At 39.7% G+C, this 26,470-nt stretch overlaps 1 protein-coding gene and 1 pseudogene across 1 annotated transcript; one reads left to right on the top strand and one right to left on the bottom strand.

Annotated features, from left to right (window-relative positions):
- The window catches only part of LOC102840066, a 1,013,887-nt pseudogene that overhangs the window by 446,806 nt on the left and 540,611 nt on the right, over window positions 1-26,470 (bottom strand).
- Window positions 4,821-13,507, top strand: SPRR3 (small proline-rich protein 3). Its single transcript, XM_006861682.1, has 3 exons — window positions 4,821-5,045; window positions 8,134-8,232; window positions 13,238-13,507. The coding sequence occupies exons 1-3, from the start codon at window positions 4,821-4,823 to the stop codon at window positions 13,505-13,507; spliced, it is 594 nt and encodes a 197-aa protein (XP_006861744.1).

A 26,470-nucleotide genomic window follows, 5' to 3' on the forward strand; every position in this document is an offset into this window, starting at 1 on the left:
AAAAAAAAAAAATGGAGGGACTACAAAAGGCAAGAAGTGATTGGCTTACAAGCTTTCAAGAGGGAATCTAGTTCCAGAGGTTGCGTGGGAAGGTAGAATCTCCACTGAGAGGTTTCCAACCTGTCTGGATGAGACTGATGAAAGGAGATGAGAATAAAACTCTTGTGGTTCAATAGTGAATGATTGCTACTGTAAGGGTTGGAAATGTAAAGGTAGACATTTTGTAACAAAAGGAGGTGAGTAGTTGATTTGCAGTTCAGGAGCCGAGGTCCCTGGGACCATCAAGGGAGAGGAGCAGAGTGCGGGACCTTGTCCAGAGAAGCAGCGATGCCAGAGATGGAGGCTGAGAGGATGACATGGAGAGATGGAACAGCTGGGGACTCTGGACTCTGGGAGGGAGAGGGTCTGTGTGTTGATGGCCAGGGGGCAGGCTTGCAGGGTGTGTACCCTTTAGTTGGTTGGTGATGTATTTGGGGAATTGTAATCATTGCAGTGAAGCGAAGTAGTATAGGATGAATGTGGGACTGGTGTTCTCCCATGTCGACTATCACATCATTCACAGTAATAATATTAGTAATAAAAATACCCATGGCATAGCTTCCAGCATCACAGCAACACACAGGCCACCACAATGTGGCAAACTGACAGATGAGTGATGGAGGGAGGTGGTACTCGCAGTCAAAAGTCACACAATTTGCTCACTCTTCTACTGGAACCACCCAGCACTGTTGCTGAATAAACTAATCTTCTCAGAAGAGCAGAAAGAACCTTAATACTGTGTTTAATAAAGAACATCAGGAATAACAAGTTGGAGGTAGAAGTAGAAATAGAAATTTTAGTGATTGAAGACAGAGAGGTCTTTCTTAGGGAGGAAGAGGCCCCATTAGGTCAAGGCAAGAAACTCAGGGCAGGAACATAGTCATTAAGAAAGGAATTTGTTCTATACCCTAAGACCATAATCAAGGGATAATATGAGAATGACCCAAGTTCAGAGTTGAGGTTTAGGTTATCTAGGGCCTCAGAGATAACTTGGTCATAATGGAGGATAGAGGAACAAGAAGCAGGTTCCACTGGAGCTAAGAATCACAAATGAAGCAGCCTGGTTTTATCTAGGCTTTTACTAAGGAGAGAAACCTGGACCTAAGCCTACAAGAGAGCTAACGTCATTCCATAGTCCCAGAAGTTATGCTTGGCAGTGGCAGTGGCACCAACCCAGAGGGAAGTGGCAGGTCAAATGGTAGCAGAGACAGAAGGAAATAGATAGGGTAGGACACAAAAGCATCTTTTCCTTAATGAACCATAACCATTACTCTTAGTTCATGCCATAACGCCTGTCACAGGATAGTGAGTAATTTCCAAGTTACCATTTCCTTAAGGTTCTCAAAGGAGTCTCTGGGCCTCTTTCTAAGGTAATGTTTGTTTGTTTGTTTGTTTTCCCTTTTGTCCTTCATTGTTTCATCCTTCATTCTCTCATTTATTTCTTCTATCTTGCCTTGATTATGCCTTTCTTTTTCGCGAACCTACTGAGATAAAAAATATAACAATTGGTCATTGACTGAGCACCTATTATAACCAGTTTGTAGGCATAAAGTGTGACTACTGACTTTGGAGTCCTGGTGTTGCACTGTAGGGTACACACTGGACAGTTAACCACGATACTGACAGTTCAGACCCACCAGCTGCTCCTTGGGAACCCTATACAAGGCTGCTATGAGTAGGAACTGACTCAACAGCACTTAACAGCAACAACAAAACAAATTTTGAGGATCTTGTGAAGAAGGTGATGGTGCTTGGGGCTCCGGTTCATGAAGGTGACAGGACCTCAGAGGTGTAACTAAATGGTGTATGTATAGATTGTTGAATGGTATTTGTTTTGCTCTGTGTGTTCTGAACAACAAAATAAATAAAATTATATGTTTAAAAAAGTCTACTATACTCAAAGTGCGATTTCATTTTAAATTATATATATATCCTTTAGAATCTCAAAGAGGTCCCAATCTCTTTGAGGAGGAGCCGATCTACACACCCAGGTTTAGGCTTAGATTTCCCATGAGCCACACCTAATAACATATTGCCTATTGAAGATCTCCTGGGTTAGTGACCACAGTATCATGTTATTGTGAGCAAAGGAGAGGACTGCTGTGAAACTCAAGCTATCCCACCTCTCGTGTTTCTGTGTCATGCCCAGACAAGAGACACCATGAGAGGCAGGGACCTTAGGACCGTGCCATCACGTTAAACAGGTCCAGTCAATCCTGTCTATGACAGCAACTTCTACCACCCTGACTAATGTCGCTGCTAAAAGTTTCCTCTGGCATGAAGGCAGCTAAGTTCAAAAGCAAGCATTCTAACCTTTCTTTCCCCTCCCAAGATTGGATCTACGAAAAGATGAATAATCAGATGATTCACCATCTTCATGGCCTTTCAAAAGAACCACATATGCCCATATTTACCTCTATAGCTGCTTCAAATACTTAGCAGCACCACAGGGCAAACGTGGGGTAAAGATTAGGGTCCTGCTCAAGGTGGTGTCTGGTTCTAGCAGTCCCAGAACCTAATTTAACCTGCTCCTCCCATGAAACCTTTTGTACATAAAGACCCCGACACACAGGATGGACAATGCGGGCAGGCCCAAGTGACATCATTGTAAGACAGTAAGTGCCAAACAATGTTAAGCCCCAGATTTTCATCACAAAAGCTAGGATGAAGATAGAGTGGCCCCCTAAATCCCACTTCCTTAAGGCAGGACTCACTTGCTGCATAAAAAGCCAGCTTCACAGACAGTCTCAGCAGATCAGAGAGACAAGACAGATCACTCTTCTCAGTGTACAAGGTGAGTCTCTCCTCTGGGAGTTTATTAATATTTTATATTGAATGGGACATTTTATAGAGATTGGGATCTCTTTAGCATTGCAAAGATTTATTATCGTTATTCAAATGACATTGCAATTTGTTCATAATAGACTTTTAAAAGCATGTTTTATTTATTTTGTTGTTGAAAATATATAAGGAGATTTCAAAAAGTTCAGATACAAATGAGATGAAAGGAACGGAATTTTTCCATGAACTTTTTGAAGTCCCCTCATACAAAGTAAAACATACAGTAATTCAACAGTTTCTACATACACCATTTGGTTACACTGATGAAATTCTTGCAGTTGTACAACCATTGTCACCCTCTTTTTCTGAGTTGTTCCTCCTCCATTAATGTAACTTTCCTGTCCCCCTAAGATGTCTGTCTTTGGAGTAGCTGTTGTCACTTTGATTCTTTATTCTTTGATTCTTAAAAGAGTACAATGCTTAGGCAGACAGCTTCTACTAGGTAAGCTTAACTATTACTTGGTTTTAAGTAGACTTTGGAGGATATGTTTTGTTTAAGTCTTGAAGATTGTCTCAGGGCAATAGTTTCAGGGGTTTATCCAACCTCCATGGCTCCAAGAAGTATGTTGTTGTTATTGTTGATAAGTGCCATTGAGTCAGTTCCAACCCATAGTGACCCTGTACAGGGTTTCCTAGGAGTGGCTGGTGAGCTTGAACTGCCGACCTTGCAGTTCAAACGGCTTTGCAGTCTGGCGCATTAACCCACAGCGCCACACCAGGACTCCACCCAAGAAGTATAGAGAAGCATAGAGTCCATAAAAATTTGGAATTCTGGCCTGTGGTTCTCCCCTTTTGATCAGAATTTTTCTATAGACTCTTTGATAAAAATGTTCAGTAGCCAGACACCATTCAGTTTTTCTGGTCTCATGATAGAAGCAGTTGTTCATGAAGGCAATTAGCCATACATTATATATCCTCTTCGATTCTTACTCTTTCTTTTGTTGTTCCAGGTGAATAGAGACTCATTATTGTGCCTTGGATGGCCACTTGTAAACATTTAAGACCATAGGCACTCCACACTGAACTAGAAGGTAGAACTAGGCCAATTAACTGGTATGTCCCAGGTGTAGTGGACTTTATAGATTTTCAAATCTGGCATGATAGCTGTGCAACTTGTAGTCAGTAAAAGGAAATGATTTCTGGAAGGATCTCTCATGAGTTAGCAGAAAAATTTGGATTAGTGTCTACATACGGGGCCCTTTAAGTGACATTTTTATTCTTCTTCTAATTTTTTTACAGAAATTGTATAATATCAAAAGCATTACACTAAGCAATTTGGAAATTCAAACATATAAAATGGAAAGTGATTACTAGAAAAAAAAGGCAGGGCAGGTAATGTGCTGTGACAATTTGAGGAAGGTGACTTGACATCTGGCAGAGGGAAGAGCATCATGATGAGTAATTACAGACCAGCAGCACTGAGTGGAACGCCTCCCTGAAAGCACGCACAGCGGGGACTGTGAGCAAGGGTCAGGTGGGAACACGTGCGCTTAGAAGAGTTTTATATTGCATTGACCAGTGAGAGTTCAGGCACTTTATGGGGTAGACATGAAGGAGCAGACTTCAATGCTTTGTTATATCACAAATCTTAATTATCCAAAATTTTAATTATCTAAAAATATCTATCCCAGGAATGTGTTGCTGTGTTGTGTTTCTAACATGGCTATTTTGGTGTGCCAGTAAAAATACAAACAGATGAAGGGTTTGAGGGACATGGAGTAGAACCAATCATCTTAAGACGTCTATTCTTGAAAGAGTACAGGAATCATCAAAGCATCCTTTGAGCTAAAGTTCAAGGAAACAGGAGAGACGAATAGAAAGACTCTCATTTCTGAGGGAGTGTGAAATAAGACATATTTAATCTTAAACTTAGTCTCTCCCCTGTTTAGACAAATCACTAATTCAGTTTTCCTTTCTCTAGGTTCAGCCACCTTTGAATCATGAGTTCCTATCAACAGAAGCAGCCCTTCACTCCCCCACCTCAGCATCATGAGCAGCAGGTGAAACAGCCCTGCCTGCCTCCACAGGAAACATTTGTTCCCGGAACCAAAGAACCATGCCACCCCCATGTTCCACAACCTGGCAACACTAAGTTTCCAGAGCCAAGTTACCCGGGATATCCTGAGCCAGGTCATCCCACATGCCCTGACCACGATCACTCCAAGGTCCCAGATGCAGGCCATTCCAAGCATCCAACAACATACCCCTCACCAATCATTCCAGGTCTAGGCCAGCAGAAGACCAATCAGAAGTGACGTGACCTTCAGACTTGCCCTGAGGAGCTGACCACCAGATGTTGAACATCTTCTTCCAACCTGCATCTGTGTCATAATTGCCTGTAGACCTTATAATCATTATGTTGTCACCTTGTGTCATTGTCTCTCTCTTATTTCCATTTTAAATATAGGCACTGAAGCTTTGTCATGTGTATACTCTGGAGTGGTCCCTAAGCCTCTGAGTTAAGCAGAGGATCTTAATGGCTTTGCTGGTCTTCAACTGCTCAGGGTTAATGTAAAGAGGAATTCTGGACAGAAAGAAATCCATGTTTCCTGCTCTGCCCCAATTAAAACGCTTTTCATTGCACTTAAGTTGTATGTGTCATTGACTGATTCTGCCTCCTTCCTTCCCTTCCTCCATGAGTCAAGTGCTATAAATAGTGAGGAAAAAGAAAGGACCAAAGGACCTCTATACCTATTACTCATTGGAATATAGAAATCATTGGAAGGGGTACATGGGGTATTCTTAGAGGCCATTTCTGTGTTATCAAAGGAAATTGTGGAATGATACCAACTGTCTGGTACTTTAGTACTTACAGCTACAGCAGGGTTCTCCTCTTACCTTAGACTGAGTAATGTCTCAATTCTATTGGTTTTGGCTCCAAGCTGCCTCTGGCCCTTAGTATTCTGCCCACAATCTCTTTCTCACACACAAACTCAACCTTCATTAGAACAAGCAGTATTAACTTTCACTGGATATTCACTGTATGTAGCTGCTAAGACTGTATCAGGAAAGTGGAGAGAATAATTCACTATGACTCTCCGGGAATATGTTCAATCTTCTCTAAGAGATATGGTATCCATGTCCATCTCACACAAACACACACACAGACTCTGTATAGTGTCTGTTCCAGAACAACCCATAGAAACATATGGACAAAAAAGATGAGTTTTAAGTAGGTATTAGAAGGAAACATGACCTAAGTGAGATGAATACTGGACAAAACCCTATTATTGAACTTTAAAATATTAGGCTGTAAAGTGACCTAAATGGCACTTAGTATAGCCCTTTCATTTTGCACATAAAGAAACTGAAATCCAGAAAGGAGAGGACAATTACTGAAGGACACCTAGGGATTCTGTCTCTGAGTCACACCCAGAACCAAGTTATCCAGATTCACAGCCATGGCTCTTTGTCCTGTATCCCCTTTGGAGTTTAGGAGACCAGGAAATTTGTAGGACTGTGTTGAGCAAATCTCGAATATTAGTGAGCTGAATCTTGAAACAGAAAAGTCAACATAAGTTTCCAGAGGGACTACAGTATTCATCAGGAAGCAAATGCCATTTCTTGACAGGGTGTGAGGCAGATGACAGGCAGCACTTGCATGATGCACATGCACTCCAGATAAGCTTGGCAAATACTCCAGAGCCATTTGGAAATAGTAGGAAATTGTGATGAGTCATTGATGACTATTCCTGATATGAGAGATTGGCATTACATGGGTCTGTAAGATATGAGCTGAGTTCACATTACTGCTAAGTTCAATGATGAAAGAGTATAGAAAAATCCAGAACAAATCACAATCATACAGGCTGATCTAGAGTGGAGAAATAGTGTAATAATGAAATGGGGGCCACTTCTGACCCCCTCAGACTTTACAAGGTGCACAGAGACTCAAACTCAGTATCAGCCTAAGGCCAATTACTATGATGTAGAAGTCAGACATGAGTCCACCTGTCAACCTTCTTTACCAGTTCTAACATCAACTATCTCTCCCAGACACTCTTTTTCTCTTTCTCTCTCTGCTGAGTTTAGTAACTCATTGCAATGGCCACACAGAACTCACAGACAATGCTCACAATTATGGGGTTTATTAGGGAAGTAACAGGTTACAATTCAGGATCAGAGAGTCTGAGGATATAGCTCTTTGGTCAGGACAGCCTCTTCTCAGCCAGGGCCACAGGCAGGCCCCCTCTACCTCCCGTGGTCCCCAGCCTCTCAGTCACCAGGCCCCCTGCCTCTGCCCTGCTCTGGCAACATTACAAAGCTCTTTTAGCACTGCTAATAAATGCCTAAAGGGCACTCCACTCTGCCATAAGCTTCGATTTGAAGGTACTAAGTTCTAGTTGTCTGGGTAGCAAACCTAGCTCCCCCAATTAAGTGCCTGGAAGAACCCTACTCTGCAAGTGAGCCTTCTGCCCTAGCAAAATGTGCTAATAACTAAAATGTGTACCATAAGTGAATTGGCTCAATAATTAATGAATGTCTATATGCTAAAATTATGGTACAATCATTCAAAGAAAGCTGTAAAAGAATGTTTACTCATATTGAAAAGTTGTCAATTAATTTAAAAAGCGAAGTCCTAACAATATGAACAATAAGATGAATCTTTGTTAACATGAATGCACCTGATTTTTAAAAAGGGAATTGCAATCTTGGAATACTTAGAATCTTGACATTAGGTATAGCATATATAAACTGTGATTATTTCTGGGTACTCCTGTGTTAGAGTTTATTTTTTTCCTTGACTTAATCTGCCTTTCCACATTATATACTATGAAATGTTATTTGTTGTTGGGTCCCGTGCTATCCAGTCAGTTTGGGCTCATAGTAACCCTATGTAGGGTTTTCAAGGAGTGGCTGGTAAGTTTGAACTGCTGATCTTGTGGTTCAAACTGATATTTCAATCCAGTGCTTACCATACAGCACCATAACAGAACTCCATTTTATAATCTTTATTATAATTTCATAAACATAAATTTATGTCTTGTCTTTCCAAAACATTTCATAGTCGCTCAGCAAATCCCAGTTAGGCAACCCAAGTGTGGTGGACCCAATATGCTACCTTGTTGGGAAAAGCAATCATGTCTCTTCACCTCCACACATCCCCATCCTGATTCTAGAACTTCTGTTAGGGACCCTGGAATACTCATCTATCCTACTGACACTCATAAGCCAAAGCCTTCAAATCTTGCCCATTGACTTTGTTGCAGCGAATCAAGGATTAACTGAGAAATTGTTCTCTTCTTGTTTCAGCTTCTTTTACTTCAGGTCTTCTTCTCTGATTTGTCAGATGTCTCCCACTCAGCTCACAATTTAGAAAGTAAGATATGGATTCTGCATGAGGAAACTGAGGTACAACTATATTGGGCTGGGTTCTCTAGAGAAGCAAAAACAGTAAAACTTATACATACATATATGTATATAATGAGAAACGTTTATCAAGGAAATGGCTCACAATTGTAAAGTCCCAAGTTCCCTGTGGGAAAAAGAACATGCTTTCCCTGTGTGTTCATTATATTGGGAGCTGGTCACATCCTTAAGGAAACATCCTTTCAATTAGTTGGCTGTGCATAGCCAATCATCACAGAGTAAACTATGCGTGTATCTGGTTTCACCATGGGGATAACCACATCTCAACGGCCAAACCACTGCAAATCCTGGTCCAGTCAAGTTGACACAAAACCTTAACTATCACATCAACCTACACACAGGTTGGAAAACTGCAGATCTGCAGTGTGGGCAAAAAATGCACATTCTTTTCAAGGTCCTTCCATGTTTCTTCCACTCTGTGTTTTCCATACCCTACCATGTCTTGGCCTCCATAATTTCCAGGAAAAAAAATCATTTCTGAGGGAGTTTTCTGGACTCTAAACTGCTTGTTTGTTTCTTCCTTATTTCTGACTCAGAAAAGTCTTGTTCAGTTTCCTAAATAATGTGCTGGACAACAAAGTCTGTTTGAAGCACAAGGTGGGTGGTTCAAGCTCACCAGCCACTCCTTGGTAACCCTATACAGGGTCACTATGTGTCGGAACCAACTTAACAACAACAACTGAATTTACTAATTTCTTTCCCCTCTTTCCCCATTTTCTTTTATTTCTCTATATTCAACACCAACTTGCTATTGCCAATGTATACCGTTTCAGAGAATTAAGTGGCCTGCCTAGGCTATGGGGATGATCAGGTCTCTTTTGACCCTAATTTTCAGGCACAGCTGTCCGATTTGTCCCAGCTTATGCCAAAGTACCCACACCATCTCCTTATCACAACCAAGATTTTTGGATTTAGGATTGCCTTTTCCAGACTGTTCGCTCTAGGATGGTAGGAACCTTCTCTGCCTTGTTAAGGATTGTCCTTAAGATCTAGCTGTCTGCCTGTCAAAAAGTAGGAGATTATTAAATATCTGCTGAGGTGTTGAATTGTTTATAACTTCACCAAAATGGAATTATTGGTTCTTTTGGCAGCCCATGACACTTTCAATATTCTCCTCCACCAACATAACTCAAAAGCATCAATTCTTATATGGTCTTCCTTATTCACTGTCCAACTTTCACATGCATATGAGGTTATTGAAAATACAATGGCTTGGGTCAAGCGCACCTTAGTCCTCAAGCTGACATCTTTGCTCTTCAACACTTTAAAAAGGTCTTGTGCAGCAGATTTGCCTAATGCAATACATCGTTTGATTTCTTGACTTCTGCTTCTGTGAGTGTTGTTGTTGTTGTTGTTGTTGTTAAGTGCCTTCGAGTCGGAGCCGACCCATAGCGACCCTGTACAGGGTTTCCGAGGGTGTAAATCCTTACGGGAGTAGAAAGCCTCATCTTTCTCCCGCGGAGCACCTGGTAGTTTCGAACCACTGACCTTAAGGTTCGCAGCCCGATTCGTAACCACTACGCTACCAGAGCTCCTTAAACCAACCATACTACTATTAATAAATTCTGACTCCTAACAACCATTTAGGACAGAGCAGATTGTAGGACAGAGCAGATTAGGACAGAGCAGATTGTAGGACAGAGCAGATAAGATTGTAAATCTTTATAGGGCAGATAACCTCATCTTTCTGTCTTGGAGTGACTGCTGCCAACGTTGTTGTTAGCAGCCCAATGTTTAACCCACTATGCTATTAGGACTCTCAAGCCTGCAGGAGAGCTAAATTAATGCATGCTGTTGTTTTTGTTAAGTGCTGTCAAATCGATTCTGACTCATATCAACACTGTATTGTGTTTCCAAGGAGCGGCTGGTGGACTTAAGGCAAGAGGCACGTCTTATACTTGAGCATGGTGGTGGCAGTGGCGCCAGCCCGAAGGGAAATAGCTCTATTCTTTAGATGGTACTGTGGTTATTGTTAAGTGCAGTCTAGTCTATTCTGCCTCATAACGACCTTGTATGGGGTTTCTGATGGGTATGAACTGCCAATCCTGTGGTTAGCAGTCCAGTGCTTTATCCTGCAACACCACACAAGGACTCCAAGGAGCTTTTTAGTAGTGCTCAAAAAAGCTTCTGTACTTCTCTTTACATATCACTTCATTCATTCCCTCATGCATTCACTCACTCATTTTTTAATTGTCAATTCAATAAACAACTCCTACACACTAGGCACTATGTGAGGACACAGGGTACAAGAATAGATAGGAGGACCCAGTGGGAGGAACTTCTGGTTGCAGCTGGTCGGTCCTGAGCTCAAGTTCATAGGAAATGACACAGCCGTGAGGCCAGCAGATGCTCCACAAACATTTAGTGAGGGAAATAAGGAGGAAGAGTGTATCCAACCACCTGGTTTTGAGGGGTGGCTGGGATTTTCCACAGATCACACCTTGTAACAGCTTGTATACTGAAGACAGGTATTAGTGGATTAGGGGATTAATGACCTCAGTTCCATATTATCTGGAGCAGTTTAAGGACTCAGGGAATCTTAGCTCTCTTGTCCCTGTGCGCCCCATTCCACCAACCGCTCAAGAAGGAGTCTTCATGTGAGACAGGATTTCATGGCTTGCAGTCATATTAGACAGATCACGGGAATGCACTAGAAGGCCCATGCGTCCCATGCAGCCCAATTCGTTAACAGATTACAATGGTGGAAATCCTATAGGAAAGTCTGACCCTGTCCTAAGGAGCTCTGGTAGCGCAGTGGTTAGGAATCGGGCTGTGAACCACAAGGTCAGCAGTTCAAAACTACCAGCTGTTCCGTGGGAGAAAGATGAGGCTTTCTGCTCCTGTAAAGATATACAGCCTTGGAAACCCTGTTCAGTGTTGCTATGAGTCAGAACCAACTCCACGGCACATAACCACCACCACCATAGGTTAGCTGTGGTTCAGAATTAACTCAGTGTCAATGAGTATTTCTCTTGCAAGTCTAGATACTCAGAATGATGGATAATCAGAATGTTTATTTTTATTTACCTGAATAATTCATGCCAAAAAAAACCAGAAACACCTATTGCTTATTTCTACTTCCACTTTAAATATTAAGCAGCTCAATGAGGCTCATCAGTGTTAAGGACTAGAGCCTTCCAGAAGGTAGGAAGGCTTCTAATGCCAGTAGCACCAGAGGTTCATCTTCCTCTCTGCTTTCATCCCACACCTCCATCACCATAAACATTATCCCTGGGTGCAAAGGGTGGGCAGTGGGGTGATATCATTACCTGAAAGCAAGTGACAAAATATGACAAGTGGGTGGTTTCATCACAAAAGCTGAGCCAACAGATAAGTGAAGGAAATAGGTGAATCACAGCTGACAAATAAGGAATGAAAACAGATCAGCCTAGAAAGATCCTATTTCCTTGAGGGAGGGCCCATTCATTGTATAAAAGGACAGTTGTCTGAGGATACCACACCGGACTCCAGAGACAAGATAACCTGTTCTTTTCTGCAAACCAGGTGAGTTTCTTGACTTGGAACTTAGACCTTCACTCAAGGTACTTTATTTTTATTGGCACCTCCTTGACATTCTTAAAGTCATTCCCCCTTCCCCATTATTCTAGTGTCAGTATAGCCATGCTGAGTGTTGGTTGGAGTTATAGTATCTAGGGAAATCTTTGTTTTCCAAATAGTCAGTTTGAGCTTGAAGAGATTCTAGAGTTTAGTGTGTCTTCCCAATCAAGTCTCACTAGCAAGAAGATTGGCTTTTGCAAAGACCCATAGTAAGTTAGTAGGTCCACAGTGCTTTTGCTGTTGTGTTGTTAAATACTGTTTAGTGTTTATCCTACAGCACCACACCAGGACTCTACAGTAGTTTTGTTGTTGTTGTAGTTGTTGTTAAATGCTGTCGAGTCGGTTCTCGACTTAAAGTGACCCTGTATAGTACTTCTAAGGATTAGTTGTTGGGTTTGAACTAACAACCTTATGGGTCACAGTTCAGTGCTGATCCTATAGCCCCACACCAGGAGTCCCCAAAATAAAACAGTACTTTTAGTGATGTTATAATTCTTTCCTTATTCATAATTTTTATTTAGGGCACTTTATTATTTCACCAAATTGCTTTGTGAACATTTACTATATATGGCACAAAATTCAATTTAGACAAGAAATGTTCTCCATGAAGCTACAATTTATTCTAGAAAATAAGACATTGACATGAATAACTAAAATACTATGTAGAAATTGATCCGTGTAAGGCAATAAGGGCAAATAAGGTGCTGTGGCAGTTTGGGAAGAGAGAGGTGACTTCTGGAAGACTTGCTCTAGAAGAACCTCTCAAACGCATCATATGAGATGAGCTAGGATGTGTGGGTATGGAGTCCTGGTGTGGTGCTGTAGGATAAGTATTGAACTGTAAGGTCAGTTTGAACCACAAGGTTGGCTATTCAAACTCACCAGCCACTCCTCAGGAAGCCTATACACAGTCGCTATGAGTCAGAACTGACTAGATGGCCGATGTGGGGGTAGTACTAGAACAAGTAAACATGAGAGGGAAACCATTCAAGGAAGAGAATGTTGTGTGAAGGAAGTCAGAAGTAGATCGTGTTGAGTTCCTTTGAGCTCAGTGGAATTATCCGATAGGTAATAAGCCACTCAATTGGACAGGAATGAATGGGTAGACAAATGTTTTATTTTTAAAATAGTATCACATTTCCATATGATCCCGCTATTGTGCTCTAATGCTAATTGGACTTGAAGGTATATCAGCAAGGAAAAGCACAGAGAAAGGTGCTGCCCAAATGGAGCAGAACAAACCACCTTTGAGTTTCTTCTCTTCAAAGACTCAGATTATCAAAGTATCCTTTAAGGCAGAGAAAGACAGAAAAATATTTGTTTCTTAAGGTATCTGAGATGGCACTGGACATGGTTTCTTCCTTAGTTAAATCCTGTTTAAATTTTCTTCTTCTGTTTTTTAATCTCAAGGTCCAACCACCTTTGACTCATGAGTTCCCAACAGCAAAAGCAGCCCTGCATCCCACCTCCCCAGCTTCAGCAGCAGCAAGTGAAACAGCCTTGCCAGCCTCCACCTCAAGAACCATGTGTTCCCCAAACCAAGGAACCCTGCCACCCCAAGGTGCCTGAACCCTGCCACCCCAAGGTGCCTGAGCCCTGCCACCCCAAGGTGCCTGAACCATGCCACCCCAAAGTACCTGAGCCATGTCCCTCAACGGTCACTCCAGCACCAGCCCAGCAAAAGACCAAGCAGAAGTAAAGGGTGCACAACTGCATATGGCCTGGAAAAGACAACTATGAGATGGAGGCTGAACCATTTCACTACTGCGTTTATGCATCCCAGTTGCCTATTGACTGCAATTAACAAATTGTCATCCTGAATCCCCCTCCCTACTTTATTTGAATCCTCTAAAAAGATTGCCCTGATACTCAGTCTGGATCTCTGTGTCTCCAAATTAGAATAGGTCTTTGTACCTGAGCTAGTTTTCATCTGCTCTGGATTTATCTGAAGGAGGATGTAAAGTGAAAAAAATTGAATCAGCCCTGTTTTGCCCCCATTAAATTCACTTCCAATTCTGCTCTGACTCAAGTTCGTCATTCCTTTCACTCTTGTTCATGAAGCGGGAGATGAATTGGTAAAGAAGGGTTTTGTTCAGAAAGCATCTGATGCTGACACGAGATGGGTGAGGGTTTGCACCCACTGAGCATTCCTGGGTTGATGGTAGGAGACGGTGCAATGCCACAGGGAAACGGTTGCTTTGAATATCCAGGGCTGGAGTGTGGTCTCAGTTTGGTAGTGACTGATACAAGCTGAGGAGCCCTAGTGGTAGAGAGAGTTAATCGTTCAGCAAATCAGTGGTTCAAATCCATCAGCCGCTCCATGGGCGCAAGAAGAGACTGGCTGCTCCTGTAAAAATGTAGTCTTGAATACCCTTAAGAGCAGTTCTAGTCTGTCCCATGGGGTCACTGTGATTTAGAATCAACTCGATGGCAGTGAGTTTTGGTGCTCCGAGCTGACTCTGACTTCCCCACTCTAAGTATCTGGCCCCTAAATCTGGCTTTCCAGTTTCTGATTTATTCTGTTTGGCCAATATCTATTGATTTCAGTGAACTATTGCTCCTACTACTAATAATCCAATTATGTATTCCTCCTCACTTCTTTCTTCCTGACACCTACAATTTAGATTCAGATACATACCCAGAGATTTGCACTTTCTGCTCTTTGTTGTTTCAGTTAATCCTTTTGAATGAGTGAGCAGGGCTCACAGTGTCTGCATCTGAGGACTTAGCAATATTCTCAAAGGATGTACTTCTGTCTCCACTCCACCCCTCATACAAGCACACCTTCTCACACTAGATCCAGAGTCCCTCACAAACAAACATACAAAGGCTGATCTACCGGACTTCCCAAGGTAGAGGCTGTTTACTTCACCTATAGTGGGATGGTACAGGAACATCTCCCTAGAGCAAAGAAATGTTGAGAGTCAAATGAAGATCAAATTTTAATTTCATATATATGTGTGTGTGTATTGTATTTCAGGTAGTGTTTCATTCTGCTGTGCATAAGGCGCTATGGGTTGGTACTGACTTGATGGCCCCTAACAACAACAAAAAATTGTTGTTGTGGTGGTTGTTAAGTTCCTTGGAGTCAACTCCAACTCATAGCAACCCTGTATAGAATTGCCAAGGACTGGCTGGTAGGCTTGAACCACTAACCTATGTTTAGCAATCTTGTGTTTATCCTACAGCACCACACCAGGACTCCATATGAGTCAGAACCGACTCTACACACTTAACAACAACATATATATATTTAAATATAAATCATACATACATATATGATTTATATTTAAGTAATGTTGTGTATATATATATATGTTGTTAAGTGCTCCCATTAGTTCTGACTCATAACAAGCCTGTATAGGGTTTCTGAAGAGCAGCTGGTAATTTGAACCACCAACCTTGTAGTTATCAGTCCAATTCATATCCTATAGTGCCACACCAGGACTCTATACACATCAGAACTGACTCTACAGCAATTAACAATAACATATATACACATTATTGTTGTTAAGTGTCATCAAGTCGGTACCGACTCATAGCGAGCCTGTATAGGGTTTCTGAGGAGCAACTGGTAGGTTTGAACCACCAACCTTGTAGTTAGAAATCCAGTGCATATCCAACAGCATCACACCAGGACTGTATATATAGTTGTTGTTGTATCACATCACACCAAGATTGTATATGTATATATAGCTGTTAAGTGTCATTGAGTTGGTACCAACTCATAGCAAGCCTGTATAGGGTTTCCTTGTAGTTAGCAGTCCAATGCATATCCAACAGCATCACACCAGGACTCTATATGTGTGTGTGTATATATATATGTACTTCATAACCACAACCACACACACACACACATATATAGTTGTTGTTGTTGTTAAGTTTCATGGAGTCAGTACCAACTCATAGAAACCCTATATAGGGTTTCTGAGGAGTAGCTGGTGAGCTTGAACCACCAACTTCACGATTCAAACTGACCTTGCAGTTCAATGCATTAGCCCACAGCACCACACCAGGACTCCATATATATGTGTGTGTGTTGTTGTTGTTGTTAAATACTATCAAGTCAGTGCCTACTCAATGACCCTGTATATAGAGTTTCTGAGGAGTGATTGATAAGTTTGAACTTCTGGTCTTGCAGTTAGCAGTCCACTACTTACCCTGCAGTACCACACCAGAATATATATACTGAGGTATTGCTGTAATCCTTTGCTTATCCTACAGCGTCAGACCAAGACAATATTTATATGCCTGGTGTGGCACTGTAGGATATATACTGGACTGATGACTGCAAGGTTAGCAGTTCAAACCCACTAGCTGCTTCTTGGAAACCCCATACAGGGTTGCTATGAGTCAGAACCAACTTGGGCTCGATGGCATTTAACAACCACAAAAAAGCAGGAACATTACTTAAATATAAATGTTCCCTTTTTTTTTTTTAAGAATACTGAAATTGCCCTAATACAGTATAAAAAAGGACATAGTTTTAATGAAGTTAGAAAATAAAATAAAGAAAAAGAATGGGTATTTGGTATAGCTCATGCGATAATGGTACTTTCGATTTTTTTTATTACAGCCTTTACAATTACAAAGTCTACTTGAAAAATGTTTACCCTTATTATCTTAAATTATTACCCTAAATATCTTGCTGTTGAATCAGTGAAGTCTTCTAACAACCAAAGGAACCCTAGTGGCACAGTGGGTTAAGCATTGGGCAGCTAACCTAAAGACTGATGGTTGAAACCCACTATTCTGCAAAAGAAAGATGGGGCTGTCTGCTTCTGTAAAGATTTACAGCCTCATAAACCCACCAGCCACTCCTCTGAAACCCTATATAACTTACATAAAAGAAAATCCTATTGAGGAGTTCTTCTCTGGCCTCCATGGTCACCATGAGTCAGAAGAGGCTTGGTGGCAATGAGTACCACAGTCAAATAAGCAAAGTCTCTCTCCCAGCACCCAAACTAACCAAACAGGGGAAAATGGTTTCAAGGTTCCGTTCCCAATGTTGCATGAATCAGCATTTCATTCCGTGTGTGTGTGTGTGTGTGTGTGTGTGTGTGTGTGTGTGTGTGTGAAAGTATACAGAGTCAAAACTACCCCGTTGCACTCATTTCTACATGGTCAATGCGGTGACAGTGATTGCACCCTTCAAGTAGTGCTAACATTCTTGCTGTCTTTTCCAAATTCTTCCATCACCATTATCTTAAACTCACTACCCCCTAAGCTTCACATCCAACCTTTCAACTTGCCACAGCCAATGGATCTCACATAATTTCTTAAAATGCTTGGGTCAGACTCTACTCATTAAAACAAGTTTTTTGTTTTGTTTTGTTTTTGGTTCTGGTTCAAAGATTTAGTGAGCAACTTTGGTTTAAGATTCTATAGAAGATTTCTAATCAAAAGGGAAGACCACATGAACATGAAGGAACCTCTGAAACGAATGTTTTCAGTTAATGATTGCATTTAAAAAACTTTAAACAATGCTTCTTTTCTTTTAATAGTTGAGTATTATTTCAACGTATGGATATGGATATAGCACATTTTATTTATTCATTTGATGATGTGTCTTTGTAATTTTTTTTAAGTCACTTTATTATGTTTATATGAAATTTTAGTAAAAAGAAGGATCCTTGGTGGTGATTTAATTAGGCATTCTGCTGCTAACCAGCCCTCTCCAACAGAGAAAGATGAGGCACTCTGTTCCTATAAAGACTACAACTTTGAAACCCTTATGGGACAGTTCTCTCAGCCCTATGTGAGTCACCATGGAGTCGAAGTCAATGAGTTTTATATCTGTACTGACAATACACATCAATGATCCACTGTTAAAGAGCACAAAGAAACTTTTTTAAGAGAATTAAAGTGTTTCATATTCTAATTGTGGCTGTGCTAATTAATTAAAACTCATTGGGAAGTACAATTAAATGTATATAAACTTGTTAGGCGACATCAAGTCTCTTCCAACTAACAGGAACTCTATGTACAACAAAATGAAGCACTGCTCAGTCCTACACCATCCTCACAATTATTGCTATGTTTGAGCCCACTGTTGCTGCCACTGTACCAATCCATGTTGTTGAAGTCCTTCCTTTTTGCCTGATCCTCTACTTTATTAAGTATGATGTCCGTCTCCAGAGACTTATCCCTCCTAATAACATACCCAAAGTATGTGAGAGGTAAGAAAGTGCTCACCATTCTTACCTCTAAGGAGCATTCTGGCTATACTTTTTCCAACACAGATTTGTTTGTTCTTCTGGAAGTCCATGGTACTTTTAAATATTCTCCTCCAACACCATAACTCAAATGCATCAATTCTACTATGATCTTTATTCATTGTCCAACTTTCACACGCTTATGAATTATTGAAAATAACTGGGCCAGGCACACCTTAGTCCTCAAACAAACATCTTTGCTCTTGAACATGTTAAATAGGTTTTGTGTAGCAGATTCGCCTAATGCAATGCATCATTTGATTTCTTGACAGCTGTTTCCATTAGTGTTGATAGTTGTTCCTAGAAAATGAAGTGTTTGACAACTTCAACCTTTTCTCCATTTATCATGATGTTATTTATTGGTCCCAGTGGTGAGAATTTTTGTTTACTTTACATTGAGGTGAAGTCCATACCAAAGGCTGTGGTCTTTGATATTCATCAGTTAACCATTTCATAAAGCAAGGTTTTTATCATCTACATGTTGCAGGTTGTTAATGAGACTTCTGCCAATCCTGATACCATATTATTCTTCATATAATCCAGTTTCTCAGATTATTTGTTCAGTGTATAGATTGAGTAAGTATGGTGAAAGAATACAACCCTGGTACACACCTTTCCTAATTTTTAGGTAAATATAAAAAATGAACTTTAGAGTAAATATGAGAGTGAATTAAAAATTATCTGTACTCTGGCTATAGAATTTATTTTAATCAACTATTAGAAAGGACACATACATCATTTTTTGACATAATCTCCTTGTTTTCAATACACTTTGCCTGTCTGTCAACAAGTTTTTGTATTCCTTTATTAAAAAATGTTTTAGTCTGAGCTGCAAGCCACTAATGCAGTGCTGTCTTCACTTCTTCATCAAAGGTGACTCTTCATCCTTGAAGGGCTACTTTAAGGGGACCAAACAGATGAAAGCCCAATGGAGCAAGATCAGGACTCTAGGGAGGATGCTTTCACACCTCAAAACAACGTTTTTGCAGTGTATGAGCAGTGTGGGTACAGCGTGTAGACGTGCATTGTCATGCAAGGTCACAATGCCCTTGGATCACAGTCCTCTGCATTTAATCCAAAATTAAGGCTTCAGCTCTTCAGTGAGCATCTTACTGTAATGAGCACTGTTGATTGTTGAACATTTTTCTTGATAGTTGCCCAATACTGGCCATTAAGAATTCCAGAAATCAATAAGAATCAATTTTCCAGCTGATGGTTGACTTTTGAAAATGTTCTTGGTTGGCGATTGAGGATGTTTCCATTTCAAACTCTGCCATTTACTTAGGCTTGTAGTGATGAATCCATGTCTTGTAACCAGCAACAATTTTTCAAATTAGCTTTTACCTTCCTTTGATTATCAGTTCAAATTTTGTTTGCAGATGTCCAAATGCTTCTGTTTACGCTCTTCCATAAGTTGTTTCAGTACCCAGCTCACACAAACTTTCCAAAACCCAAGTCTGTCTGTTGTGACTTCATAGTCAGAGCTATGGCTGATTTGCAAATGATTTGCCACATAACCCATAGTCAATCATCTGTTCGACAGAATCATTTCAAGCGCAATGATGTCATCAGCCTTGGACATGGATGGCCATTTTAATATAACCTGAGTGTGGATAATTTTTGACATAGCCTCATATTAAGATGTGTTTGTGTATGTCCTCTTTTTTAGTGTATGGTCATTTTTTGCAAATTTGTTTTGTCCATTCTAGGTCCTGTATATTTCCATATACGTTTTAGGACCCGCCTGTCAATTTCTACAGTTAAGCATTATAGAATTTTTAATAGGATTGCACTGAATGTGTAGATCAATTTTAAATGAATTGGCATCTTAACAATATAACAATATTGAGTATTTTAATATGTGAAAATGGCATATCTCTATTTAGATCTTTAATTTTTCTCAGAGATATTGTATAGCTTTCATTGTAGAACTTGCACCTAATTTGTTAAATTGTTTTCAAATTAAGGTTCTTATATCACCAATTATCTGTCAGTTTGTCATACTGTGGTGGCTTGCATGTTGCTGTGATGCTGGATGATATGCCACCAGCTTTTTAAATACCACTAGGAGTCCTGGTGTGGCGCTGTGAGTTAAAGCGCCAGACCGCAAAGCTGTTTGAACTGCAAGGTTGGCTGTTCAAGCTCACCATCGTCTCCTTGGAAACCCTATACAGGCTTGCTGTGGGTCAGAACCGACTCGACGGCACTTAACAACAACAACAGGGTCACCATGGTGGACAGCTTTCAGTGGAGCTTCCAGAGTAAGACAGACTAATAATAGGAGAGGCAGACCAATTCTGAATAGTTAGCCACTTCAAACCTTATGAACATTGTCAGATATACTGCTAGAAGTCCCTCAGGTTGAAAGGCACTCAAAATATGATTCGTTTTCCTCTTGTCCAGATGAGTCTGATAATGAGGGGGATAGGACTCTATGATTCAATTGTGAGTAATTGTTATGGGGTCTAATGGTGATTGTCACAACTATAAATATAGAAAAAGTGTAACTAAAAAGGGGAAGCAGATAGTCTGTCACTTTAGGAACATTGGCCCCTAAGACTATCAAGAGGTAAGAACATGAGAGGAGTGAGGGATCCTAACCAGAAAAGTGGCAACAACAGAGATGATGGCAGAGACAATAGCATAGAGAGACAGAGCAGCAGAGGACAATAGGCCCATTGACTAAGAAAGATACTATGCTTGAGGGCAGGAAACTGGCTTGCAAAGTGTGCCCTTTGGACATTTAAATGAACACATATTTTCAATATGTTATGTGTACATCAAAAAACAAAAGAACAAGGTATTAAAGGTAAATATTGTTGGCTGAGGGTACATGGAAGAGATTGTAACCATTGCAATGATTTGCTGAATGTAAAACTGATGATCTGCCATGTAAGCCTTTACTCACTCAATTCATAATAAAAGCTTAAAATAAAAAAAAGAGAGAAGAAAGAAAAAAAATCTATCTTGATGTACAATACTTGCTGGGAGCGGTTCAGGGTAGAGAACAGCTTCACTTCTGCCACTTGACACAGTTTCGGCAGTTGGAAAGGTCATCTTGCAAGACAGATGGCTCTCAGAAGTCACTTTCTACCTTCTCTTTAGAGTAATCTTAATTTTACTTGTAGAAATATATAATATGGCCATATTCACAGCCTTTCACTATGAGTTCTACAAACCTTAGGAAAAACTGGCTTAGCAACAATTGCTTTCAGCCTTGGTGGATTGAATACAAAGAGAATTGTGTAAATTACTCCCTTTCACAGAAAACCTAAGTAACTGCATTTGTGAGACCACAAAAGCAGATAGCATATTAGAGTCAAGCTGACCTACCCCTATAGACCTCACCACAATCAGTCACTAGCTAGAATTCACAAACCCCTATATACAAGCACCTGCATAAATAAGCAGAAAATAATGAACTTAAGTGAAAGACAGTTTTGACTTGATAATTTACACTTCTTGTAGCAACTAGCCAGATTGGGCTTTATGCCACATAGCTTTCAAGTGATTTAATGAATACTTCTATCATGAAAATAATAGTACATTATGTAGAATAAAAAGTTGATAATTAGTTAATCTTTTAGTGGGAACAAGAAGTAACCGTTTATTCACATACTGGGAAAGGAGATGAAGGTCAGTTTGAACATCACAGAAATATTTTTGTCAAGGTTGACCAGGTGCAAGAATGTTGTGACTAACTGGGTAATAATTCAAGAAAAGATAAAAGTGTCAATTCACGTACTGTGCAATTTTAAGTATAAAAGTAAAGACTTGCTGAGCTGGGCCAGCAGAAGGCAGAAGGAGGAGCAACAAGCTGGACAGCATGGACAGCACAGCAAACTGACTGAGAAAGCCTTTCATTCATTTCACAGCTTCCTCCGTGTCTCCTCTCGTGTCCCACAACCCCCCGCGGAGAGCTGGTCTCCCCACAAATGGTCTCTGTGATAAAATAATATCAATATGCCTACAAGAAAGACCAGTTACTACCACTATTATTCAAATTTACACACCAACCAGTAAAACCAGTGATGATGAAATTGAAAAATTCTAACAGCTTCATCAGTGTGAAATTAATCAAACATGCAATCAAGATGCATTGATAATTGCTGATGATTTGAATGCAAAAGTTGTAAACAAAGAGGAAGTATCAGTTGCTGGAAAATACCGCCTTGGTGAAAGATATGATGCTGGAGATCACATAATAGAATTTTGCAAGACCAATGACTTATTCATTGCAAATACATTTTTTTCTGGCCCTTACCAGATGAAATACAAATGAATCACACTGGATACATTTGTGGGAGAGAAGATGGAGAAGCTCAAAATCATCAATAAAAACAAAGCCAGGTGCCAACTGTGGAACAAACCATCAATATCTCACATGCAAGTTCAGGCTGAAGTTGAAGAAAATGAAAACAAGTCCTCAAGAGTCAAGTCAGACCTTGGGTATGTTGTTGTTAAGTGCCACTGAGTCAGTTCTGACCCATTGTGACCCTGTATAGGGTTTCCAATGAGCAGCTGGTGTGTTTGAACCGCCAACGTTTCAGTTAGCAGTCCAATGCTTGATTATATCCCACCTTAATTTATAGAACATGTCATTAACTGATTTGATGCATTAGACACTAGTGACTGAAAACCAGAAGAGTTGTAGGATGCTACCAAGAACATCATATATGAAGAAAGCAAAAGGTCATTAAAAGACAGGGAAAAAACAAAAACAAAAGACCAGAATGGATGTCAGAAGAGACTCTGAAATTCACTCTTGAGCATAGAGAATGTAAAGCAACTAGAAAAAATGATGAAGTAAAAAAACTGAACAGAAAATTTCTAAGGGCACCTCGAGAAGACAAAATTAAGTACTGTAATGAAATGTGCAAAGACTTGAACTTAGAAAACCAAAAGGGAAAAGCACACTCAACATTTTTCAGACTTAATGAACTGGAAGATGAATTAAAGTCTCATGTTGCAATACTAAAATATCCTATGGGCAAGATAGCAAATGGTGTTAGAAACATCAACAGTAGTTTGAAGGAAAACACTCAGTCTCTGTACAAAAAAAACTTGGTATATGTTCAGTCATTTCAACAGGTACCATATGATCAAGCACCATTGATACTGAAAGAAGAAGGCCAAGCAACACTGAAAACATTGATGATAAACAAGGCTCCAGGATTTGTATAAGAATAACATTATTTTTCCTTCAATGTTCAATCAAATTCACCAGCAAAATCACTTTGGCATGGTATTTACGTTAACAAGATGTATCTAATTATAAATTAGCATTTAAAAATATAATACATTTAACATTTTAAATTTTGTGTCAAATTTGGTGATTTGTGTCTTGAAATGAATCTGTCTATTTCATCTAATTTTTTTGACTTTATTGGCATACAGTTTTGGTTTCTTTTTTTTTTTTTTTTCCAAATTCACGTATCTGGTAGTAACGTCTCCCAGTCAATAATCACATTGGTAGTTTGCATTTTCCCTTTTTATCTTGACCATTCTGTCTAGAGGTTTAACAATTTTATGCTGACCCTCCACTTTCAAGCATGATGTCCTTCTCCAAGGACTAATCACTTCTAATAACATGTCTGAAGTATGAGAAACGAAGTCTCACTATCCTGGCTTCTAAGGAGCATTCTGGATATACTTCTTTGAATACAGATTTGCTTGTCTTCTGGCAATAATTTTAATATTCTTCTACAACACTGTAAATCAAATGCATCAATTATTCTACTGTCCAACTTTCACATGCATATGAGGATATTGAAAATACTATGGCTTGGGTCAGGTGCACCATCCTCAAACTGGCATCTTTCCTCTTGAACACTTTAAAGAGGTTTTGAGAAGCAGATTTGCCTAATGCAATATACATCTTTTGATTTCTTGACTGCTGCTTCCATGAGTGTTGATAGTGGATCCAAGCAAAATTAAGTCTTTGACAACTTCAATCTTTTCTCCGTTTAATATGATGTTATTTATTGGTCCAGTGGTGAGGATTTTTGTTTTCTTTACATCGAGGTGCAACCTACACTGAAAGCTATGGTCTTTGATCTTCAACAGTATGCATTTTAAGTCATTTTCATATTAAGGAAGCAAGGCTGTATTATTTGCATATCTCAGGTTGTTAATGTGTCTTCCTCCAATCATGATGCCTTGTTCTTCATATAATCCAGCCTATTGGATATTTGCTCAACATACAGATTCAATAAATTCAGTGAAAGAATACAGACAACTTGACTCATGCTTTCCTGATTTTAAACCATTCAGTATCTCCTTGTTCTGTTCAAACAATTACCTCTTGATCTATGTACAGGTTCCTCATTTGCACAATTAATTGCTCAGGAATACCTATTCTTCACAATATTATCCATAGTTTGTCATGATCCACACAGTTGAAATCATTTGCATAGTCAATAAGCATATGTAAACAATTTTATATTACTCTCTGCTTTCAGTCAAGATCCATCTATCATCTGCAATGATATCCTTCATTCCATGTCCTCTTCTGAATCCATTTTGAGTTTTTGGCAGTTTCCTGTCAATGTTGCAGCCATTTATGAAATATATTAAGCAAAATTTTACTTGCAATTATATTAACATTGTTTGATGATTTTCACATGCTGTTGGGTTACCCCTCTTTGGAATAGACACATATATCTATCTCTTCCAATTATGTGGCCAAGTAACTGTCTTCCAAATTTCTTGCCATAGATAAGTAAGTACCTCAAGTATTGCATCAGATTATTGAAAGATTTCAATTTGTATTCCATCAACACTGTTCTTTGCCAATGTCTTCAGTGCACCTTGGACTTCTTCCTTCAATACCATTGGCTCTTGATCATATACTCTATCATGAATTTATTTGTTATACTAACTGTGTTTTCTTTCCATCTTCTTTTGATGCTTTCTGCATCATTCAATATTTTAACCATCGAATCTTTGCACGTATCATTATAATTGACTTTCTCTTCTTGAACTGTTCTTTAAAATTTTCTGTTCAGCTTTATTCTTCCTGATTTCTTTCACTCTATTTTTGGTTTTTTATTTTATTTATTTATTTATTAAGTTTTTATTGTGAACTGAGTGAAAGTTTACAGGGCAGATCATCAGTTTTACATTCCACAAATCACATCCTTGTTTCATTACAATGATTATCATTTATAATTCCCTCCATGTGCCATCAGTTAACAGTATTTTTCTCTATACATATTAGCTCTTTTTTTTTTTTTTTCTTTTTAAATACTCAGGCATATATAATAATCTACACCACCAAAGGTCACATTCTGCAAGTCTGCCTCCTGGCTGCCAGCTCTCAGTCCCTCTCTTTTCATGAATCAGAGTCCTCAGCTGCTCCCCCCTCTATGTCCCACCTCAGAAGGTTCTCAATGGGGCTCGGGATTCCACCAAATTTCCTATACACTGCAAAGGCTCCACAAGAGGCCTATTTCATTGGGCAAGTTCTAGAACCTGTTTAGATATTCCAATCAGTTATAGGCTAAATATGGGCTTGCAAGCTTTCTGTAACCATGTTTCCTGACATTCCTTTCTATCCCACTCAAGTGTCTTTTTACAATAGTAGGCAAGGGAAACCAACATTCATAAGATAGTCAAGCATCTTAGTATTATTTCCCCTCTTCAGACTACCTCAATCCCTGTATCACAGAGCTCTGTTTTTCCAAAGTTGAGCATACATCACTGTTTACCTCTGTCCCATTTAGCCCATGCAAACCTGTCTCAGTATTCCCCTATCTACCTTGTTCTTCTACCCCCTCGCTCTCGTGTATTGCTCTCCCCAATACCTGAACCTCTACCCTGTGCTCTACTGTCAGCTTCCTCCACCTCCCCCAAATCCCACCCCCACCCCACCTCCACCAGTAACCAACAAAGATTTTTTTTTTCCCTTTTAGTATAGGTATCTTTTCTTTTCCCTTATAGTATAGGTATCTTTTCTTAAGCCTTTACAATAATGGTCCTATGAAATATTTCTCCTTTTATGACTGACTAATATCACTTTACCTGTGCTTTATTGACTACCCAGAGGCTTTCAATTGTGTGGATCATGACAAGCTATGGACAACATTGCGAAATATGAGTATTCCGGAACACTTAATTGTGCTCATGAGGAATCTGTACCTGGACCAAGAAGCAGTTGTTCGAACAAAACATGTGAACACTTGATGATTTAAAATTTAGAAAGGTGTGTGGCAAGGTTGTATTCTTTCACCATACTTATTCAATCTGTATGCTGAGCAAATAATCCAAGAGGATAGATTATATGAAGAAAAATGTGGCATCAGGATTGGAGGAAGACTCATTAACAACCTGCAATATGCAGATGATACAACCTTGCTTGCTGAAAAAATGAAGAGGACTTAAAGCATTTACTAAAGAAAATCACTATGGATTACATTTCAATGTCAAGAAAACAAAAATTCTCACCA

This window comes from Chrysochloris asiatica, unplaced genomic scaffold, assembly GCF_000296735.1.
Source record: "Chrysochloris asiatica unplaced genomic scaffold, ChrAsi1.0 scaffold00042, whole genome shotgun sequence".
Taxonomy (NCBI): Eukaryota; Metazoa; Chordata; class Mammalia; order Afrosoricida; family Chrysochloridae; genus Chrysochloris; species Chrysochloris asiatica.

Coding starts and splice junctions, on each gene's coding strand:
- SPRR3 (XM_006861682.1), top strand. CDS start 4,821: ATGAGTTCCTATCAACAGAAGCAGCCCTTCACTCCCCCACCTCAGCAT. Junction 5,046..8,133: donor CTGACCACGATCACTCCAAG/GTCCCAGATGCA, acceptor TTCTTGTTTCAG/CTTCTTTTACTTCAGGTCTT. Junction 8,233..13,237: donor TTCTGCATGAGGAAACTGAG/GTACAACTATAT, acceptor CACCTTTGACTC/ATGAGTTCCCAACAGCAAAA.